The sequence below is a fragment of the Toxorhynchites rutilus genome, chromosome 2 (assembly GCF_029784135.1).
Source record: "Toxorhynchites rutilus septentrionalis strain SRP chromosome 2, ASM2978413v1, whole genome shotgun sequence".
NCBI classification, from domain to species: domain Eukaryota; kingdom Metazoa; phylum Arthropoda; class Insecta; order Diptera; family Culicidae; genus Toxorhynchites; species Toxorhynchites rutilus.
The window spans coordinates 78,000,728-78,015,948 of NC_073745.1; the positions used below are offsets into that span (position 1 = coordinate 78,000,728).

Consider the following 15,221-nt stretch of genomic DNA (forward strand, 5'->3'; position numbering starts at 1 on the left):
TATTTAAATCAACAAGGTGCACAAACTACATCAAACAAACTAAACGACGACTCGACTGATTCACCAACGATCGCGGCAGAACGGTAGAGTTTTTGCATGCACGTAATCTATAACTCATATCATAATAGTTTGCGAGCAAAAAAATTCCTCAGTTCAACAGTTGCACCATAACGAAGTGGCAGCGTTTTCGTGATTTGTCCCACGCGCAAATTTCATTTCAATCGCCTTGGGAGTGTCCCGGTGGACCGCGAAAAGGGTCTTAGACCGAGAAAAGAAAGGAAAACTATCCGCGAAGGTGGTCACAGGTCGTTCGAGGTCAGCTCGGATTTAGTGCGTTATCCCTGTCATCAAAAGAAACATTCGGACGAATCTAGTGTGTTCAATGAGAAAAATGGCGAAGGAACACGGGATCGGCGACTTTACGGCACGAAAGGTCATTAGGGAAGATTGCGGCGCAAAGTTGAGGGCACGCAAAAAAACTCTGATGAGTACCAACCGCATCCGGGAGCTACAAGTCGGTGGAGCACAAATTACGTAACGCTTAAAGTCCGCGAAATTCGTCGGCAATTTTGAATATAAAGCCCAATTGGCGATTGGCTCTGGCAACAATATCGTGATAGTGATTCCGAAAAGAAAGTCCGCTATCCAGGATAACTCCGAGATCCTTGAGGTGTTGTACCTGGTCAAGATGACAACCAAACAGGATGTAGTCATGGATGATCGGTTGATTTTTGCGGTGATAGGAGATCACGTTACATTTTTCGACACTGACACTCAGCATGTTTCTGGAACACCAATCTGCAAAGGTACATACCAAAGTTTGCAGATCCTGGCAGTCCGAATGGCATTTGACTAATTTGAATATTTTTACATCGTCAGCAAAAAAGAAACGGCATTCCGGAGGTATCAGCAACGAAACATCAGTCAAAAATAATGAAAATAATAGCGGCCCGAGGTTACTGCCTTGCGGGACTCCAGAATTGTTGGAAAACGTCTCCGATTCTGAGAGGCCAATCTTGATCCGAACTGAGCGATCTAATAAGTAGGATCTGAACCAATTAACACTTCTTGATGAAACACCGAGTTTATCCAGTTTAGCGAGGAGAATTTCGTGGTTCACTGAATCGAAAGCAGCTTTCAAATCCATGTATGCAGCATCAACTTGCCATCCCGAGTTCCAACGGGTTGGAAATTCGCTTTGCTGAACCGACAGATTGAATATCGTTGTTAACGGAGAGCAAAGAACATCTGCACAAAGCTTCAAGACTGCTGAGGGTATTCCGTCGGGCCCAGCGGCATACGAGAGCGTTAATTTACGCATTGCGGTTTTCATCATCTCTTCTGTAAAGTGAGGAATGTCGAAGTTGAATTCATCACAAGGCAGTCCGCTGGTAGCTTCTGCAACTTGCATAGCAGAGGTTGAGGAATTGTTGAACACTCGTTTGAAATGACGTGCAAACAAATTGCATTTCTCAGGATCATTATTAGCCGTGCTATTTCCAAAAAACATAGAACAAGGCAGTCCAGCATCTTTTCGTTTGGTATTCACAAATGACCAGAACCCACGAGGGTTGGTGCGTAGATTCGCTTCCGTTCGTTTTACGTACCGATTATAGAGAAAACGGTTATATTGACGGTAACAACGACTGGCCAAATTGAACTGTCGTTTGAAGTAAGATGACCGGCAGTTACTGTAACTTCGCAGAGCGGTTGATCGTTTTCGCTTCAGCTCGCGTAAGCGGCGATTGGACCAAGGAGGATTATGAGGTGGTCGTCGAGCAGGAGCAACACGAAAGATAGCATCCACTACTGCTGTACAGAAGTACTCCACTGCGACATTGACACTATCGGTAGATTCGATGAAATTCCAGTCAATATTGGCGAGTTCATCACTCAATAAAGCGTAGTTGGCTCGACGGAAGTTCAGAGATGTTTGTTCAGATGGTGCAACATAAACGATCGGAGTGTGCAAGCTTATTAACGTGACGAGAGCAGGGTGATCAGCATCGAGATCAATTAGGGGATCAGCCGCCAAAGCAATCGAAGAAATGGGTAATGCAGCATCATTGGCCAGGACAAGGTCCAGTAATCTACCATTTCTATTCAGATGTGTGTTGGATTGAGAAAAACCGTGAAGGTTGAATTCGTCCAGGAGAGCACAGCAGGCCTCGGATATATGCGATGTCAATGGATCGATGACTGGTGTACTACTTTCGGGGAAACACCACTGCAAACCTGCTTGATTATAGTCACCGAACAGAAGAGCAGGAGAGTGAACTTTCAAACGAGCTGAAACTGAACCAATGGATTCCACGTGTTCGTCGATCGCCGTACTATCGTTTTTCCTGTTAGGCGGGAGATAAATAACGCCGATACTTATAGTGTTGTGATTAACTTCCACCAAAACCCACAGTTGCTCAAGTAGGAGAGAAATAGGGGCAGGATCAAGATAACTGGTTAGTCGCCTCGTGATTGCAATCAGTACTCCTCCACCACGAGATTTATGACTATTCAGATGACTTCTATCGGTTCGGTATACGGCGTACGAAGGTCCAAAAAGCTGCGTTGAGATGCGATCATCCAGCCATGTTTCAGTCAGGACAATCAAATCAAACTCTTCTTCGGAAACAGACAAGAAGAAAGCATCTATTTTGGTCCTCAATCCACGCACATTTTGATAATAAATCCGGAGGTTCGAGGAACGTCGATCGCAGGAACTGGAAATCGAAGGGATTTCAGGTGCCGAAAGTTCAGAATTATCAGTATACTCGCCTGAACTTACAGGCCGGAAGCTCCCTGGACCAACACCGACCACAGGACCGGGACAATGGTGATGGCAGATGTTGATAAAGGGCACGACTGGGTCGGGTGGCGAGGGAACTTCCTCAATACCTGTTACTGGTTGTCCCGGATCCAATGTAGAGGCATCGAACAAAAAAGAGGATGAGCAGCAATTGCTAGAAGGTGAAGCATTGTCAAGTACCAGAAGCTCGTTATGACAACTATACTTGCCTGCTGTTGCAGGTAGGAAGCCCCTTTTACCAACACCAACTGTAGGACCGGGACGACGATTATGATGTACATTGTCATAAAAAATATTTAATCCACATCATATGCGTATATTACGCTGATGCAGTTTGTATGTCGTATAAGCGTATAATTAAAATTGATTCAGTACTACAGTAAATCGTGTTGTATGCTGAAGAAAATCATAAAACAGTAAATCATATTAGATCGTAATAAAGAACATATGACATCATATTGAAATGTCAATGAAATGCTTTAACATTGACAAGTTTAATTTCATAACAGCAATGTCTGAACACATACGGAAGAATAAAATAATTAAATTTAAAAAAAGTGGCTCTTATAGTCGATTACTCACAAAACATCGCAACCGCTGGAGAGAAGCTAAACGGATCGAAACAAATATGAACGAAACTCATAAGCAATTAACAGATGAAAATGGAATGTTGAATGAATCACCAAAACAAAACAATTTGGAATTTGATTGGATTGCAGGAATAGAGCAATTCAATGACTTCAATGATGATGGTAATTTATTTTTAATTTTTAATGATTTCATAATACGTGTTTAATTTCAATCGATTACAGGAAACCATAGATTTTTTATGGATTTACAAAAATGGACTGCTGAATATCAGCACTCCAAATTGCTGATGTTCGATGAAACATGCTTCTAATGAAACATGCAGATAATAATACAGACGACCGGAGTTCGAACCCACATCGGATCAGTTTTCACCAAACATCAATCTGTGCCATTTTAAACATTTATATTCCACTCCCAACACAAGTAAATTTAATAATTATTATTTCTACAAATATAAATACTCATATATAAAAATGGCGATTCGTGAGGCTATAATAAACATTTTACGAAAATATTTTGCGCCATTTTTTTTTCTATGTCTGTAATAAATCGTATATGAGTATGGCAAAAGTTGTATTAGGTGTGTTGACAACTCATGAATATATTCATATTAGATCGCAATTTAATATCAACATAATCGCTATTATAGTCGGTCAAAGTTGCATATTCATCCAAACTAATTCGGTAAGCAATCGTCATGTATGTATATGGCCTCCACTTTTGCATGCATATGCCAATTAGGCGCATTATATGCCAACTAAAATTTAGGGCACATGATGTTATATATACGCTTGTTATGTGATTTAATGTTTGCTGGGTAGTTATACTTGCCATATTCTAAGTCGCATATAAAGTGGAATTGGATTACAATGGTATTTTATATCGATCAAAGTATGGCATCGTGTATATCTAACAGCGTATAAGATGTGAAAAACACGATTTTATTCATCACGACAAATTAAGTCGTAATTTGGTATAACAAGCGTCGGTTTTCTTATATTTACTATCGTAAAATCAGTCTGATCTACATCATATATGTATATCTGGCCAATGCAGTTCATGAATCGCATAAACGTATAATTGAAATCAATGTAGTACTGCGAGAACCCCTATTAAATGCTGAGGAAAACCATTCACCGCTAAACTAAAGGGTGTGTCACATCAAATTGCATCACGGAAAAAACGCTGTAGAAATTCGCCCAGTAAACCGATCCTTTTGAAAATTTTAGAAAGTAAAATAAAAACTATTAAACAACTTTTGGCATTTTCTTTTTATTCATACTTCGAGCCCAAGCCCGTATGCTCGCACCTTCCTCTTTACCCCGTCCATAAGGTTCTGTACAACGTCAGTTTGTAGTTTTTTTTGAACAGAAATCCATTTCCTCTTGAAGTCCGCCTCCGATTTGACATCTTTTGGGTTCTTCCGGAGGGACTGCTTTATAATCGCCCAATTTTTCTCTATTGGGCGAAGCTCCGGCGCGTTGGGCGGGTTTATTTCCTTTGGCACGAAGGTGACCCCGTTGGCTTCGTACCACTCCAACACGTCCTTTGAATAGTCGCACGAAGCGAAATCCGGCCAGAAGATGGTCGGGCCCTCGTGTTGCTTCAATAGTGGTAGTAAGCTCTTCTGTAGGCACTCCTTAAGGTAAACCTGCCCGTTTACCGTGCCGGTCATCACGAAGGGGGCGCTCCGCTTTCCGCAAGACAGATCGCTTGCCATACCATGTACTTTTTGGCAAACTTGGATAGTTTCTGCTTGCGAATCTCCTCCGGAACGCTGAATTTGTCCTCTGCGGAGAAGAACAACAGGCCCGGCAGCTGACGAAAGTCCGCTTTGACGTAGGTTTCGTCGTCCATTACCAGGCAATGCGGCTTCGTCAGCATTTCGGTGTACAGCTTCCGGGCTCGCGTCTTCCCCACCATGTTTTGCCTTTCGTCGCGGTTAGGAGCCTTCTGAACCTTGTATGTACGCAGGCCCTCCCGTTGCTCGGTCCGCTGGACGAATGAACTTGACAAATTTAGCTTATTGGCGACATCCCGGACCGAACTTCTCGGATCACGTCTAAACTGCTTAACTACGCGCTTGTGATCTTTTTCACTGACGGAGCATCCATTTTTGCCGTTCTTCACCTTCCGGTCGATGGTTAGGTTCTCGAAGTATCGTTTTAGTACTCTGCTGACCGTGGATTGGACGATTCCCAACATCTTACCGATGTCCCGATGTGACAACTCCGGATTCTCGAAATGAGTGCGCAGGATTAATTCACGACGCTCTTTTTCGTTCGACGACATTTTTCCAAAATTACGAAAAATTGACAGTGAAGCATGGCCAACGTGATCTATACACTCTTATCTGATTATAAGCGAAAGCTGAAGATATAATTCCTAAAAATTAAATTTCTACAGCGTTTTTTCCGTGATGCAATTTGATGTGACACACCCTTTATATCAGATCGTAATTGAGGACATATAACATGATATTATGAATTTGACACAGCAAGATTCTTCTTCTTCATCTTTAATGGGACTGACGTTCTTAGAGAAACTTCGTCGTCTAAAGTAGTAGAGATTTCTGCCAAATAACACGCGGTAAGCTCTAGAGTACACTTCATATTGATAACTCAGACTGAATTCATTTCTCTTTCTCATTTGCAAATTGAGTTGTTGAGTTTACGTTGGGTAAACAATGGAGCCGTCCATTAACACGTTGAGCCCTGGTCGAAATAGGGGACCGACAATGAACTTTTCGTCAGGCCCATGTCGTTTCCAGCGAATCGATAGTGAGCTTTTCTAAATATCATTTTGCAACTTTGATGTTGTCGTTCTAAATGCCGAACGAAAAGTCTACTGTCGGTCCGGTGAGATCGGCGCAAAAAAGACGAAGACGCGGGGCTTAACGTGTTAACGCGTCATGTTTGACGACGAATGCGTGCGTTGTAATTCAGTAGCGAGAGAAGAATGACGTTCATGGAAGTAGTCCTGCACGAAGCGAAGCGACTGAGAGGAGAGTTGATTATCATGTTTCGTTTTTGAAAATGTTTGACTCTGCTACAGACGCATAAAGAATCGATTCCTGAAAAGATAGATCAAATCGCAATCGAGATCAAAGGCATTCAATTTTTTGTATACTTTCGAACTAATAATGCCTGTTTTGTTTTAACTTTAAATAGAACCCAACACAGACGTCTTTGGATTAGCTCAAGGAAAGAGAATTTTGTACTCAGTTGCGCTCTCACTCCTTGTACACACATGTGCTCTGGCGAATTAGCAGATCAAATGTTTTGTTGTCAGAACCGTTTTTGCACCGAGTTCTGCGCCGTGTTTTGCACCAGTTTTACATCGGTTACACCGCTTGAATCTGATTAGCTTTCTCTGTTGAATTATTTTTCTTCACACAAGCGTATACGGTTGGTATGGAGGCGCGCTGTTGTTTTTATGCTTAACTTAGAACGAGCGAAGACAAAACGGGCGCTAGAATTTGATATGTGTGTATAAAATAGTTATTGTTTAAAAATTCATCTTTAATTCATCAATTCGTCAAGTTTTTATCCGCTTTTGACCCATTCTCACCCCCATCGACGGTAAATCAAAAAGATCATTATAATGAAAAAATCGCGGATAGATCACGTCAGATTATTGTATAAATACAAATTTCGACATTCGACTGTTCTGAAACTGAAGTCCGAAACGAAGATACAGCTAATGTAGTTGTATGTATTCACCAAACTGTACTTTCAGTGTGGAAAACACCAACCATTTTTCAATTTGACAATTACATGCTAGAGCTTGGTTGTTTTCGACTTTTCCGAGCTACGGCTTGGACGCTGCCGCATTTGCGCAGACGCCGCTGGCATCTACGCGACAGCACATGTAAATAGAACATCTGGGCGGACAAAACATGCGCGTTCAATCGTGATTTCGCTTGCGCAATCGAAAGCCATTCTCTCTGTGCTACGTTTCTTCAGAACCAGCTGAGCTGTGTTCTGTGTGTTCTGGTTAAATTTTTGTTATCCAATTATTTGCACGCAGAGCAGCTGCAAGGATGTCAGGTTTTGAGGAAAACTTTCAAATTTTGGAATCTGAACAACTTGGAAGGTGTGTGCGTGGAATTTAGGATAATACCGATTTTGTTTCATGGTATAATTAATTTTTTTAAATTCAGATATGTTGTTGCCAATCGTGATTTGCCAAAAGGGGAGCAAATTCTACTGGAGGAACCATACGTGACTGGACCCTATTGGGACGCTGACATCAGTTGCCTGAGCTGCTTCAGGGATTCTTGCTGCACCTGCAGGTAAGTCCACTGTTTCTATTGCATAAATCTATTACACGTCCATTTGGTTCCCGGCCTGCAGCAAATGTAGGAAAGCTCCCCTATGCTACGATTGCACCGATCACGATGAAACCGAATGCAACTTCTACCAGCAATCCAGCCTAGACAAAAACTTTATCTATAATCATTTCAACGTTATCACTCCGGTGCGGTGTTTACTTCTGCGCAGAAGCAATCGTGCGCGATACGATGAGATGATGCGGATGGAGGCTCGTCTAGAGGAACGCAGTGGAACCGAGATATGGAACATCCACGAGAAATACGTTGTGCAACCTTTGCTCGAAAGTGGCGTTTTCGAAAATTTCGACGATCTGGCGGTGACTGGAGAACTGATACAGCGGATTTGTGGCATCTTAGATGTGAACACATTCGAAGTGCGTGGAAATGTCGACAGTCAGGGGAGGCAGATGGCTAACCTGGCTCGGGGTCTTTACCCGAAGACGGCTTTGATGACACATAGCTGTCTGCCGAATACAATGTTGTCGGTTGACGGGCACTTTAATTTGCGGGTGTATACAACCGTTCCGGTGAAAATGGGTGAAATGCTGCACAATAATTACACTAGGAGTTTGTTTGTGGGTTAGACGTGAGAATCGGAGGTGATTAGTCTAATTGAATATTGTTCACCTTCCAGGGCACATATGAGCGACAAACGCATTTAAGAGAAGGAAAATACTCCTCCTGTACTTGCGAGAGATGCTTGGATCCAACTGAGCTTGGAACTCATTTGAGCTCGATAAGATGCACTGAATGTGATGAAGGACTCTGTTCATTCTACCCCAGCGAGTAAGATGCAATTCATCTAGTTTACAAACTATAGTACGCTTTTCTCAAAAATGTTCTGCTGTTAAGTCCTAGATGGGAATGTAACAAGTGCCACAAACGTCTAAAGCGAGAGTACGTCAACGAGGTCCTTTGTGCAGCCCGTAGTGAAATCATGAGTTGCCGTGAGTAGCCAGTTTCGATGCACGTATATCATGATTTTAATATTTACTCCCCCTTTAGCCCTAGAAGTTCGCGATCTGGAGAAAGCCATCAGCAAACACTCGAAAACACTCAATCCACGACACGCGCTGGTTCTGGAAGCGAAACAAAATCTTGTCGCGGAACTACGGAACATTTGCGCGATTATGGAGCCGAGCAATGTGCCGAAGCAAGTGCTTAAACGAAAGTTGGAACTGTGCGAGGAAATTCTGGCTATTCTTCGAGTTCTGGAACCGGGTCTGTCCCGACTCGCTGGAATTGCGATGTACGAGTACCATGTGGCACTTGTGGAGCTGTCCCGCAGGAACTTTGATACAACGGAGATTAAATCGAACGAGTTATTGGTACGCAAACGCAAGACGATGGTCTACCAATAGTTGGTTTCTTCTGTCCCCATGAGTATGAGACCGACCTCACTACCAATAGTTAACGTGATCGAAATAATTCCAGGAAAATTTCATCACAGCTGAAGCCGAACTGAAGCAAGCGATCAGTATGCTATTATTTGAACATCCGACTACTCCGGAGGGACAATTGACGAAGCGAGCTATGCGCGAACTGAAGGATCTTCGAGAGGAGATAGCTGAAGTTCGAGCAATGATCGAGGATGAAAATATGGACAAGCAGAGTCAATATCGTAACCAGAGAAATAGTAACATCAACAATAATTATAAGAAGAAAATGAACAAACGTCGTTAGATGAACATGAACATGAACATGAACATTATAATGCTCATTCAGATCATCGTTATTAGTTGTTTAACAAGTGAAAAACCACGCGTTTCCATAATTTTTCTTCGCAGTTGTGACGCATGGTTACCTTCAATTTATTATCAGCATTCTCATGTTGTTATCTCACCGTTTTTAGACATCTTTTAGTAGCAAATTCGATCGGTTATCACAAAAATAAACAAGAGTGGAATACGGATACCCTGATTTCTAATTGTTTCTTTTCTTCTCAGCAGATTTCAATGGTTATATCCAGAGTTGCACTGTTGCTACAAATTTTATTTTGTAAGGTGAGCGCCTTTTTATATTTTCCAATCATACGGTGTTATATGACCTAGCAGAAGTATAATATGCTCATAAGCTGTTTCTCTCAGAGACTTCAAAGCTCAGAGAAACAACTTGTATGAATGAGAGATTCCATCAATCTATTCACTTCATGCCCACCAGCGAAGAGAAGAAACCGCTTTTCCGGTGAGTCTGTTCTCCCAGTATTCGAGCATTAATTCTCCAGTCCGGGCTCTTTTTGACGTAGGACTACGTCTTTGATTTCTATATAGGGGGGTCACTACGAAAAATGTAACGTTTATTAAGAGTTTTCAAATGCATATTACGCAGAGTCGTTCTTACGATATATGTTATAATATATACCATCAAACTGCAAATTTATCCAGCATTTTTTGACGTAGGACTACGTCTAACCGGAAGATATAGGGGGTGAAATGAAAATCTAGGCACTGAACAAGTAGGGAAAATGCAAGATTTGGAACGCTTATAACTCCAGCATTTCTCAGTAGATCGCAATGGTTTTTGCATCAATTGATAGGAAATATATCTACGCATCTATCATAACGAATAACATTTCATTTTTCTTGAGATAAATAATTGAATAATTGTGAAATATCAAGCATTGTCCAAATGCCCTATGTGCCCATTTTTGATTGGTCCATTTTGTGCTCCTCAAATCGTACCGACCAAAACGGGCAACCAGAGCAGCAGCGAAATACAATGAAGCACGATTGGAAAGGAAAAACGTCACAGGAGGGTTGTGTCCGAGACACTACCGCATAGTTGATGTAGGATTCCGTTAGGCTATCTGTTGATTTTGGATATGTTGGAAAAATTACATCGGTAAACTCTTTGATAATGATTTGGTGACCCTGAAAAGAGCCATTTGTTTGGTTGTTCGGTATTGTTTGTTCATTCCACCAGTGTTTACCGAGTGATGATGATAGAAGGATGGTAAACAGTCGATGGATGGCTAGATGTATCAGATAAAGGATGCCGAAGTGGAACGAGTGGTCTGCCATAGAAATGAAACACAGATTTCTGCTTAACTCGAGAACTAGTCAAGCAAATGGAACCAAATTAGGCATATGGAGGTTTAAGGGTACAATAAATGTTTCTATGATGGTTAGACTCTCCACCCCCCTCTCTAAGACGGAGTTACCATACGAATGAAACACAAATTTCTGCATTATTCATATTGGGCATATTGAGATTTTAGGGTGCAATAAATGTTTCAATGATGGTTAGACACTCCTCCCGCTCTCTAAGAGTTAGCCGTCATACAAAAGAAACATAAATTTCTGCATTACTCGAAAACTAATCCAGCAAATGGAGCCAAAGTTGGCATGTGAAGGTTTTACAGGGCACGAAACACAGGGTGAATACGCTCCTCCCCCCTCTCTAAGGGGGGCTGCCATACAAACGATTCACAAACTTCTGCATAACTCGAGAACTAATCAAGCACAATTCGGCATGTGAGGGTTTTTGGGTATGATAAATGTTTCTATAATGGTAAGACACCCCTCCCTCCTCTAGAATGTATTACACAAAAATATTACACATATTTCAACCAAAAATATTCCAACCAAACATGACAATTGAAAATTTTCGGAAAACTCTGAAGGAAAAAGTTAAATTCCAATATGTGCAGCGCCCCTTTATAAATAATTTAATATTACATTGCCAACTAGAATGTAAAGATGAATCCAATAAGGATTTTCATAAAAGAATGTCGGAATTTTCCATACAAATGGAAAATTCAATGAATCATAGGATAGGTAGAGATATAAGTAGAGTGGGTAGTAAAATCGGATAACTCTACCTGAGAGTTCAGTCGGTAGGAATTAGGGTAGATTAGGTTTCGTTAGGATGAATCAGAAAAATAAAGGGGAGTCGATCGTCAGCCAGGGAGGCGGACGGTAGTATCTCCTGGAGTAGAAAATCCAGAAAGTGTTTTATTCATAACTAAAAGACAGTGCCCTAGGCCGCCCGGCCAGGTTCGTTCATATGTTCTACAATTACATGGTGACAATGGCTGTTAGTCCATTTGATGTTTGCGCTAGCGAAATTGATCTTTGTTCGAAACTGGAAATGGGTTTTAATGTGATGAAACGCACTCCTACATCTTCTTCTATCTATACCAAAAAATTGATAGCTGGATGTGTTTGATAGGAGCAGAACTCGAGGAAGCAATTTAACGATATAGGGCTGTCTTGATTCTATCATATTTTATGTATAAAACATTTATTCCATGTAACGGAGAAACATGTTTTTTGCGAGTGGTTGAAAAATTTTGAACAAGAATAGTATCTAAAAAAATTTGAGTTTTGTTAGAAATACTAGGAATTTTATGGTGAAAGGTAAATTCAACGGGGTCGATTAGAAGATCAATCAATGAACAGTTCTGCGTTTGGACCCATGAACTTGTCATTGATATGAAGTTTCACGAAGCAACTAACATTTAAGTTACAAATTTAAGTTTTATTTGCAAGAATTAATCGTATCAATCACCTTACTTGCAATATAAAAATGCCCCCGACTTGCATACATTTGCCATGCCGAGTTCACCCGGGCACCTGGTTTAGATGTCTCTGTTAGGAACACTTTTCGGTGGGAACAAAAGCTCCTCCTACTTTCATGTATTTGCAATGTCGATTTCCCACAGGCAGCTTGGTGTTGATGTCTCTGTTAGGGAACACTTTTCGGTGAGAGCAAAAGCTCCCCTTCTATTATGTATTTGCAATGCCGATTTCACCCAGGCTGCTTGGTTTTGATGTCTCTGTTAGGGAACCGCAGCATGTGTTGTCAATGTCGACCAATCAGAAGAGGGTAAGATAGGGGTTGAGTTTTTTCAATTGTTCGATAGTTAGTTTCATGACATACATTATTTTCTTCAATATAAAAAATTGCTATGAAGTGCCGAAATCGATTGACGTAAAAATTTCATCAATCCATCATGAAATGATTGAGTAATAAGCGTTTGAAATTGGACAATATATGCTCGATATGCTCGATTTTCGATTTTCAATTTGTACCCCAATATGTTCCCGAAAGACGTCATCCTACGTCAAAAAATGAACGAAACATTGGTCGCAGTCTCACACATGCGTAAATCTCGAGCCAGCTAATCAGCTTAACAATCCCCGCTCCCCTGCCGTAACGATCATTCTCATCCAAACCGTACACCACATCACATCAACAAACCAACACAAGCAGTCATGTCTGGCCATGGCAAAGGAGGAAAAGTGAAGGGAAAGGCAAAATCCCGCTCGAACCGTGTTGGTCTGCAATTCCCCGTAGGTGTATTCGTCAATTGCTCCGCAAGGGTAGCTAGGCCGAGCGCGTTAGTACCAGTGCACCAGTCCACCTAGCCGCCGTTATATAGTTTCGGCAGCCGAAGTGATTGAGTTAGCTGGAAAAGGTGCTCACGACGATAAGAAAACCCGCATTCGGAACAGAACACATTCGGTTAGGTGGACATCAAGACAACAACAGGCAGTTGCAGCGAGTGGCGAGTGGCAAACGCAATCGCAAAACGGCATCAGGTAGCAGACGAAAAAAGTTTGTTCTTTATACAAACTGCTTTGGTGGCAAATCCAGAACAAGGCAGCATCGAGGGCGTTCGAAATGGTTTTTTTTGACGTAGAACTACGTCTTTCATTAAGGATGCCAAATCAGGAAACAGGTCACGTTTTTATGAAATATAGTTAACGTTAATAACTATTTTTGCCGCGAACGGATTCTGGCGATTTACATACTAAAGGGTGTGTCACATCAAATTGCATCACGGAAAAAACGCTGTAGAAATTCGCCCAGTAGACCGATCCTTTTGAAAATTTTAGACAGTAAAATAAAAACTATTAAACAACTTTTGGCATTTTCTTTTTATTCATACTTCGAGCCCAAGCCCGTATGCTCGCACCTTCCTCTTTACCCCGTCCATAAGGTTCTGTACAACGTCAGGTTGTAGTTATTTTCAACAGAAATCCATTTTCTCTTGAAGTCCGCCTCCGATTTGACAACTTTTGGATTCTTCCGGAGGGCCTGCTTCATAATCGCCCAATATTTCTCTATTGGGCGAAACTCCGGCGCGTTGGGCGGGTTCATTTCCTTTGGCACGAAGGTGACCCCGTTGGCTTCGTACCACTCCAACACGTCCTTTGAATAGTGGCACGAAGCGAGATCCGTCCAGAAGATGGTCGGGCCCTCGTGCTGCTTCAATAGTGGTAGTAAGCGCTTCTGTAGACACTCCTTAAGGTAAACCTGCCCGTTTACCGTGCCGGTCATCACGAAGGGGGCGCTCCGCTTTCCGCAAGAGCAGATCGCTTGCCACACCATGTACTTTTTGGCAAACTTGGATAGTTTCTGCTTGCGAATCTCCTCCGGAACGCTGAATTTGTCCTCTGCGGAGACGAACAACAGACCCGGCAGCTGACGAAAGTCCGCTTTGACGTAGGTTTCGTCGTCCATTACCAGGCAATGCGGCTTCGTCAGCATTTCGGTGTACAGTCTTCCCCACCATGTTTTGCCTTTCGTCGCGGTTAGGAGCCTTCTGAACCTTGTATGTACGCAAGCCCTCCCGCTGCTTGGTCCGCTGGACGAATGAACTTGACAAATTCAGCTTATTGGCGACGTCCCGGACCGAACTTCTCGGATCACGTCTAAACTGCTTAACTACGCGCTTGTGATCTTTTTCACTGACGAAGCATCATTTTTTGCCGTTCTTCACCTTCCGGTCGATGGTTAGGTTCTCGAAGTATCGTTTTAGTACTCTGCTGACCGTGGATTGGACGATTCCCAGCATCTTACCGATGTCCCGATGTGACAACTCCGGATTCTCGAAATGAGTGCGCAGAATTAATTCCCGACGCTCTTTTTCGTTCGACGACATTTTTCCAAATTTACGAAAAATTGACAGTGAAGCATGGCCAACGTGATCTATACACTCTTATCTGATTATAAGCGAAAGCTGAAGATATAATTCCTAAAAATTAAATTTCTACAGCGTTTTTTTCGTGATGCAATTTGATGTGACACACCCTTTAAACGAATCGGAAATTCCCTAAGATTTTTTCAATATGCTATACATTCGAATCCCCTGGTTTGTAAATGGTTAAAATTCATGAAAACTTTAAGCGTTTCCATTTTCCAATACATTTGTTCTGTCCATTTGTGTGCTTTCCCGAATACAGCTGTCAAAAACGAGCAACGAAGGGGAAATCGTAGGGTTTAAAGTCTCCGTGAACAAAGAGAAAGAAGAAGAATGAAAGGGAATACTTGCCTAGAGTATAAACAGTGGAATTCGCTAAGGCAAACTTTATTCCAGAGGTGGGCAAAACGGTTCACTTCAATGAACCGTTCACTGACCAACCGTTCACTTAGGAGAACTAGTTCTTTTGAGCAGTTCACTCACTCTTTGGCACAGTAGAGGGATATGTCAAAGCAAGTATAAAAAAGTGTGGGATGTTATGTAAGACTGTTCTGTTCATTCATAAA

The 15,221-nt window shown here is 41.9% G+C and overlaps 2 protein-coding genes across 4 annotated transcripts; one reads left to right on the forward strand and one right to left on the reverse strand.

Annotated features, from left to right (window-relative positions):
* Positions 1-541: 541 nt before the first annotated feature.
* On the reverse strand, positions 542-3,084 carry LOC129765855 (uncharacterized). Its single transcript, XM_055766293.1, has 2 exons — positions 3,009-3,084; positions 542-2,898 (listed from the first exon to the last, which is right to left on the reverse strand). Exons 1-2 carry the CDS (start codon positions 3,082-3,084, stop codon positions 542-544), a joined length of 2,433 nt encoding a protein of 810 aa, XP_055622268.1.
* Positions 3,085-7,338: 4,254 nt separating this feature from the next.
* On the forward strand, positions 7,339-10,113 carry LOC129768535 (SET domain-containing protein SmydA-8-like). Of its 3 annotated transcripts, none has more exons than XM_055770255.1 (7): positions 7,339-7,489; positions 7,557-7,688; positions 7,750-8,302; positions 8,362-8,513; positions 8,586-8,674; positions 8,733-9,055; positions 9,162-10,113. In XM_055770255.1, the coding sequence occupies exons 1-7, from the start codon at positions 7,437-7,439 to the stop codon at positions 9,408-9,410; spliced, it is 1,551 nt and encodes a 516-aa protein (XP_055626230.1). In that variant the 5' UTR covers positions 7,339-7,436; the 3' UTR covers positions 9,411-10,113. The 3 variants fall into 3 exon arrangements, with proteins under 3 accessions (XP_055626230.1, XP_055626229.1, XP_055626231.1); XM_055770254.1 differs by having other exon boundaries at positions 8,580-8,674; positions 9,162-10,108; XM_055770256.1 differs by having other exon boundaries at positions 8,580-8,674; positions 8,733-9,110; positions 9,162-9,293.
* Positions 10,114-15,221: the final 5,108 nt, after the last annotated feature.

Coding starts and splice junctions, on each gene's coding strand:
- LOC129768535 (XM_055770254.1), top strand. CDS start 7,437: ATGTCAGGTTTTGAGGAAAACTTTCAAATTTTGGAATCTGAACAACTT. Junction 7,689..7,749: donor GATTCTTGCTGCACCTGCAG/GTAAGTCCACTG, acceptor CCCGGCCTGCAG/CAAATGTAGGAAAGCTCCCC. Junction 9,056..9,161: donor TTAAATCGAACGAGTTATTG/GTACGCAAACGC, acceptor AAATAATTCCAG/GAAAATTTCATCACAGCTGA.
- LOC129765855 (XM_055766293.1), bottom strand. CDS start 3,084: ATGTACATCATAATCGTCGTCCCGGTCCTACAGTTGGTGTTGGTAAAA. Junction 2,899..3,008: donor CTACCTGCAACAGCAGGCAA/GTATAGTTGTCA, acceptor CGGGACAACCAG/TAACAGGTATTGAGGAAGTT.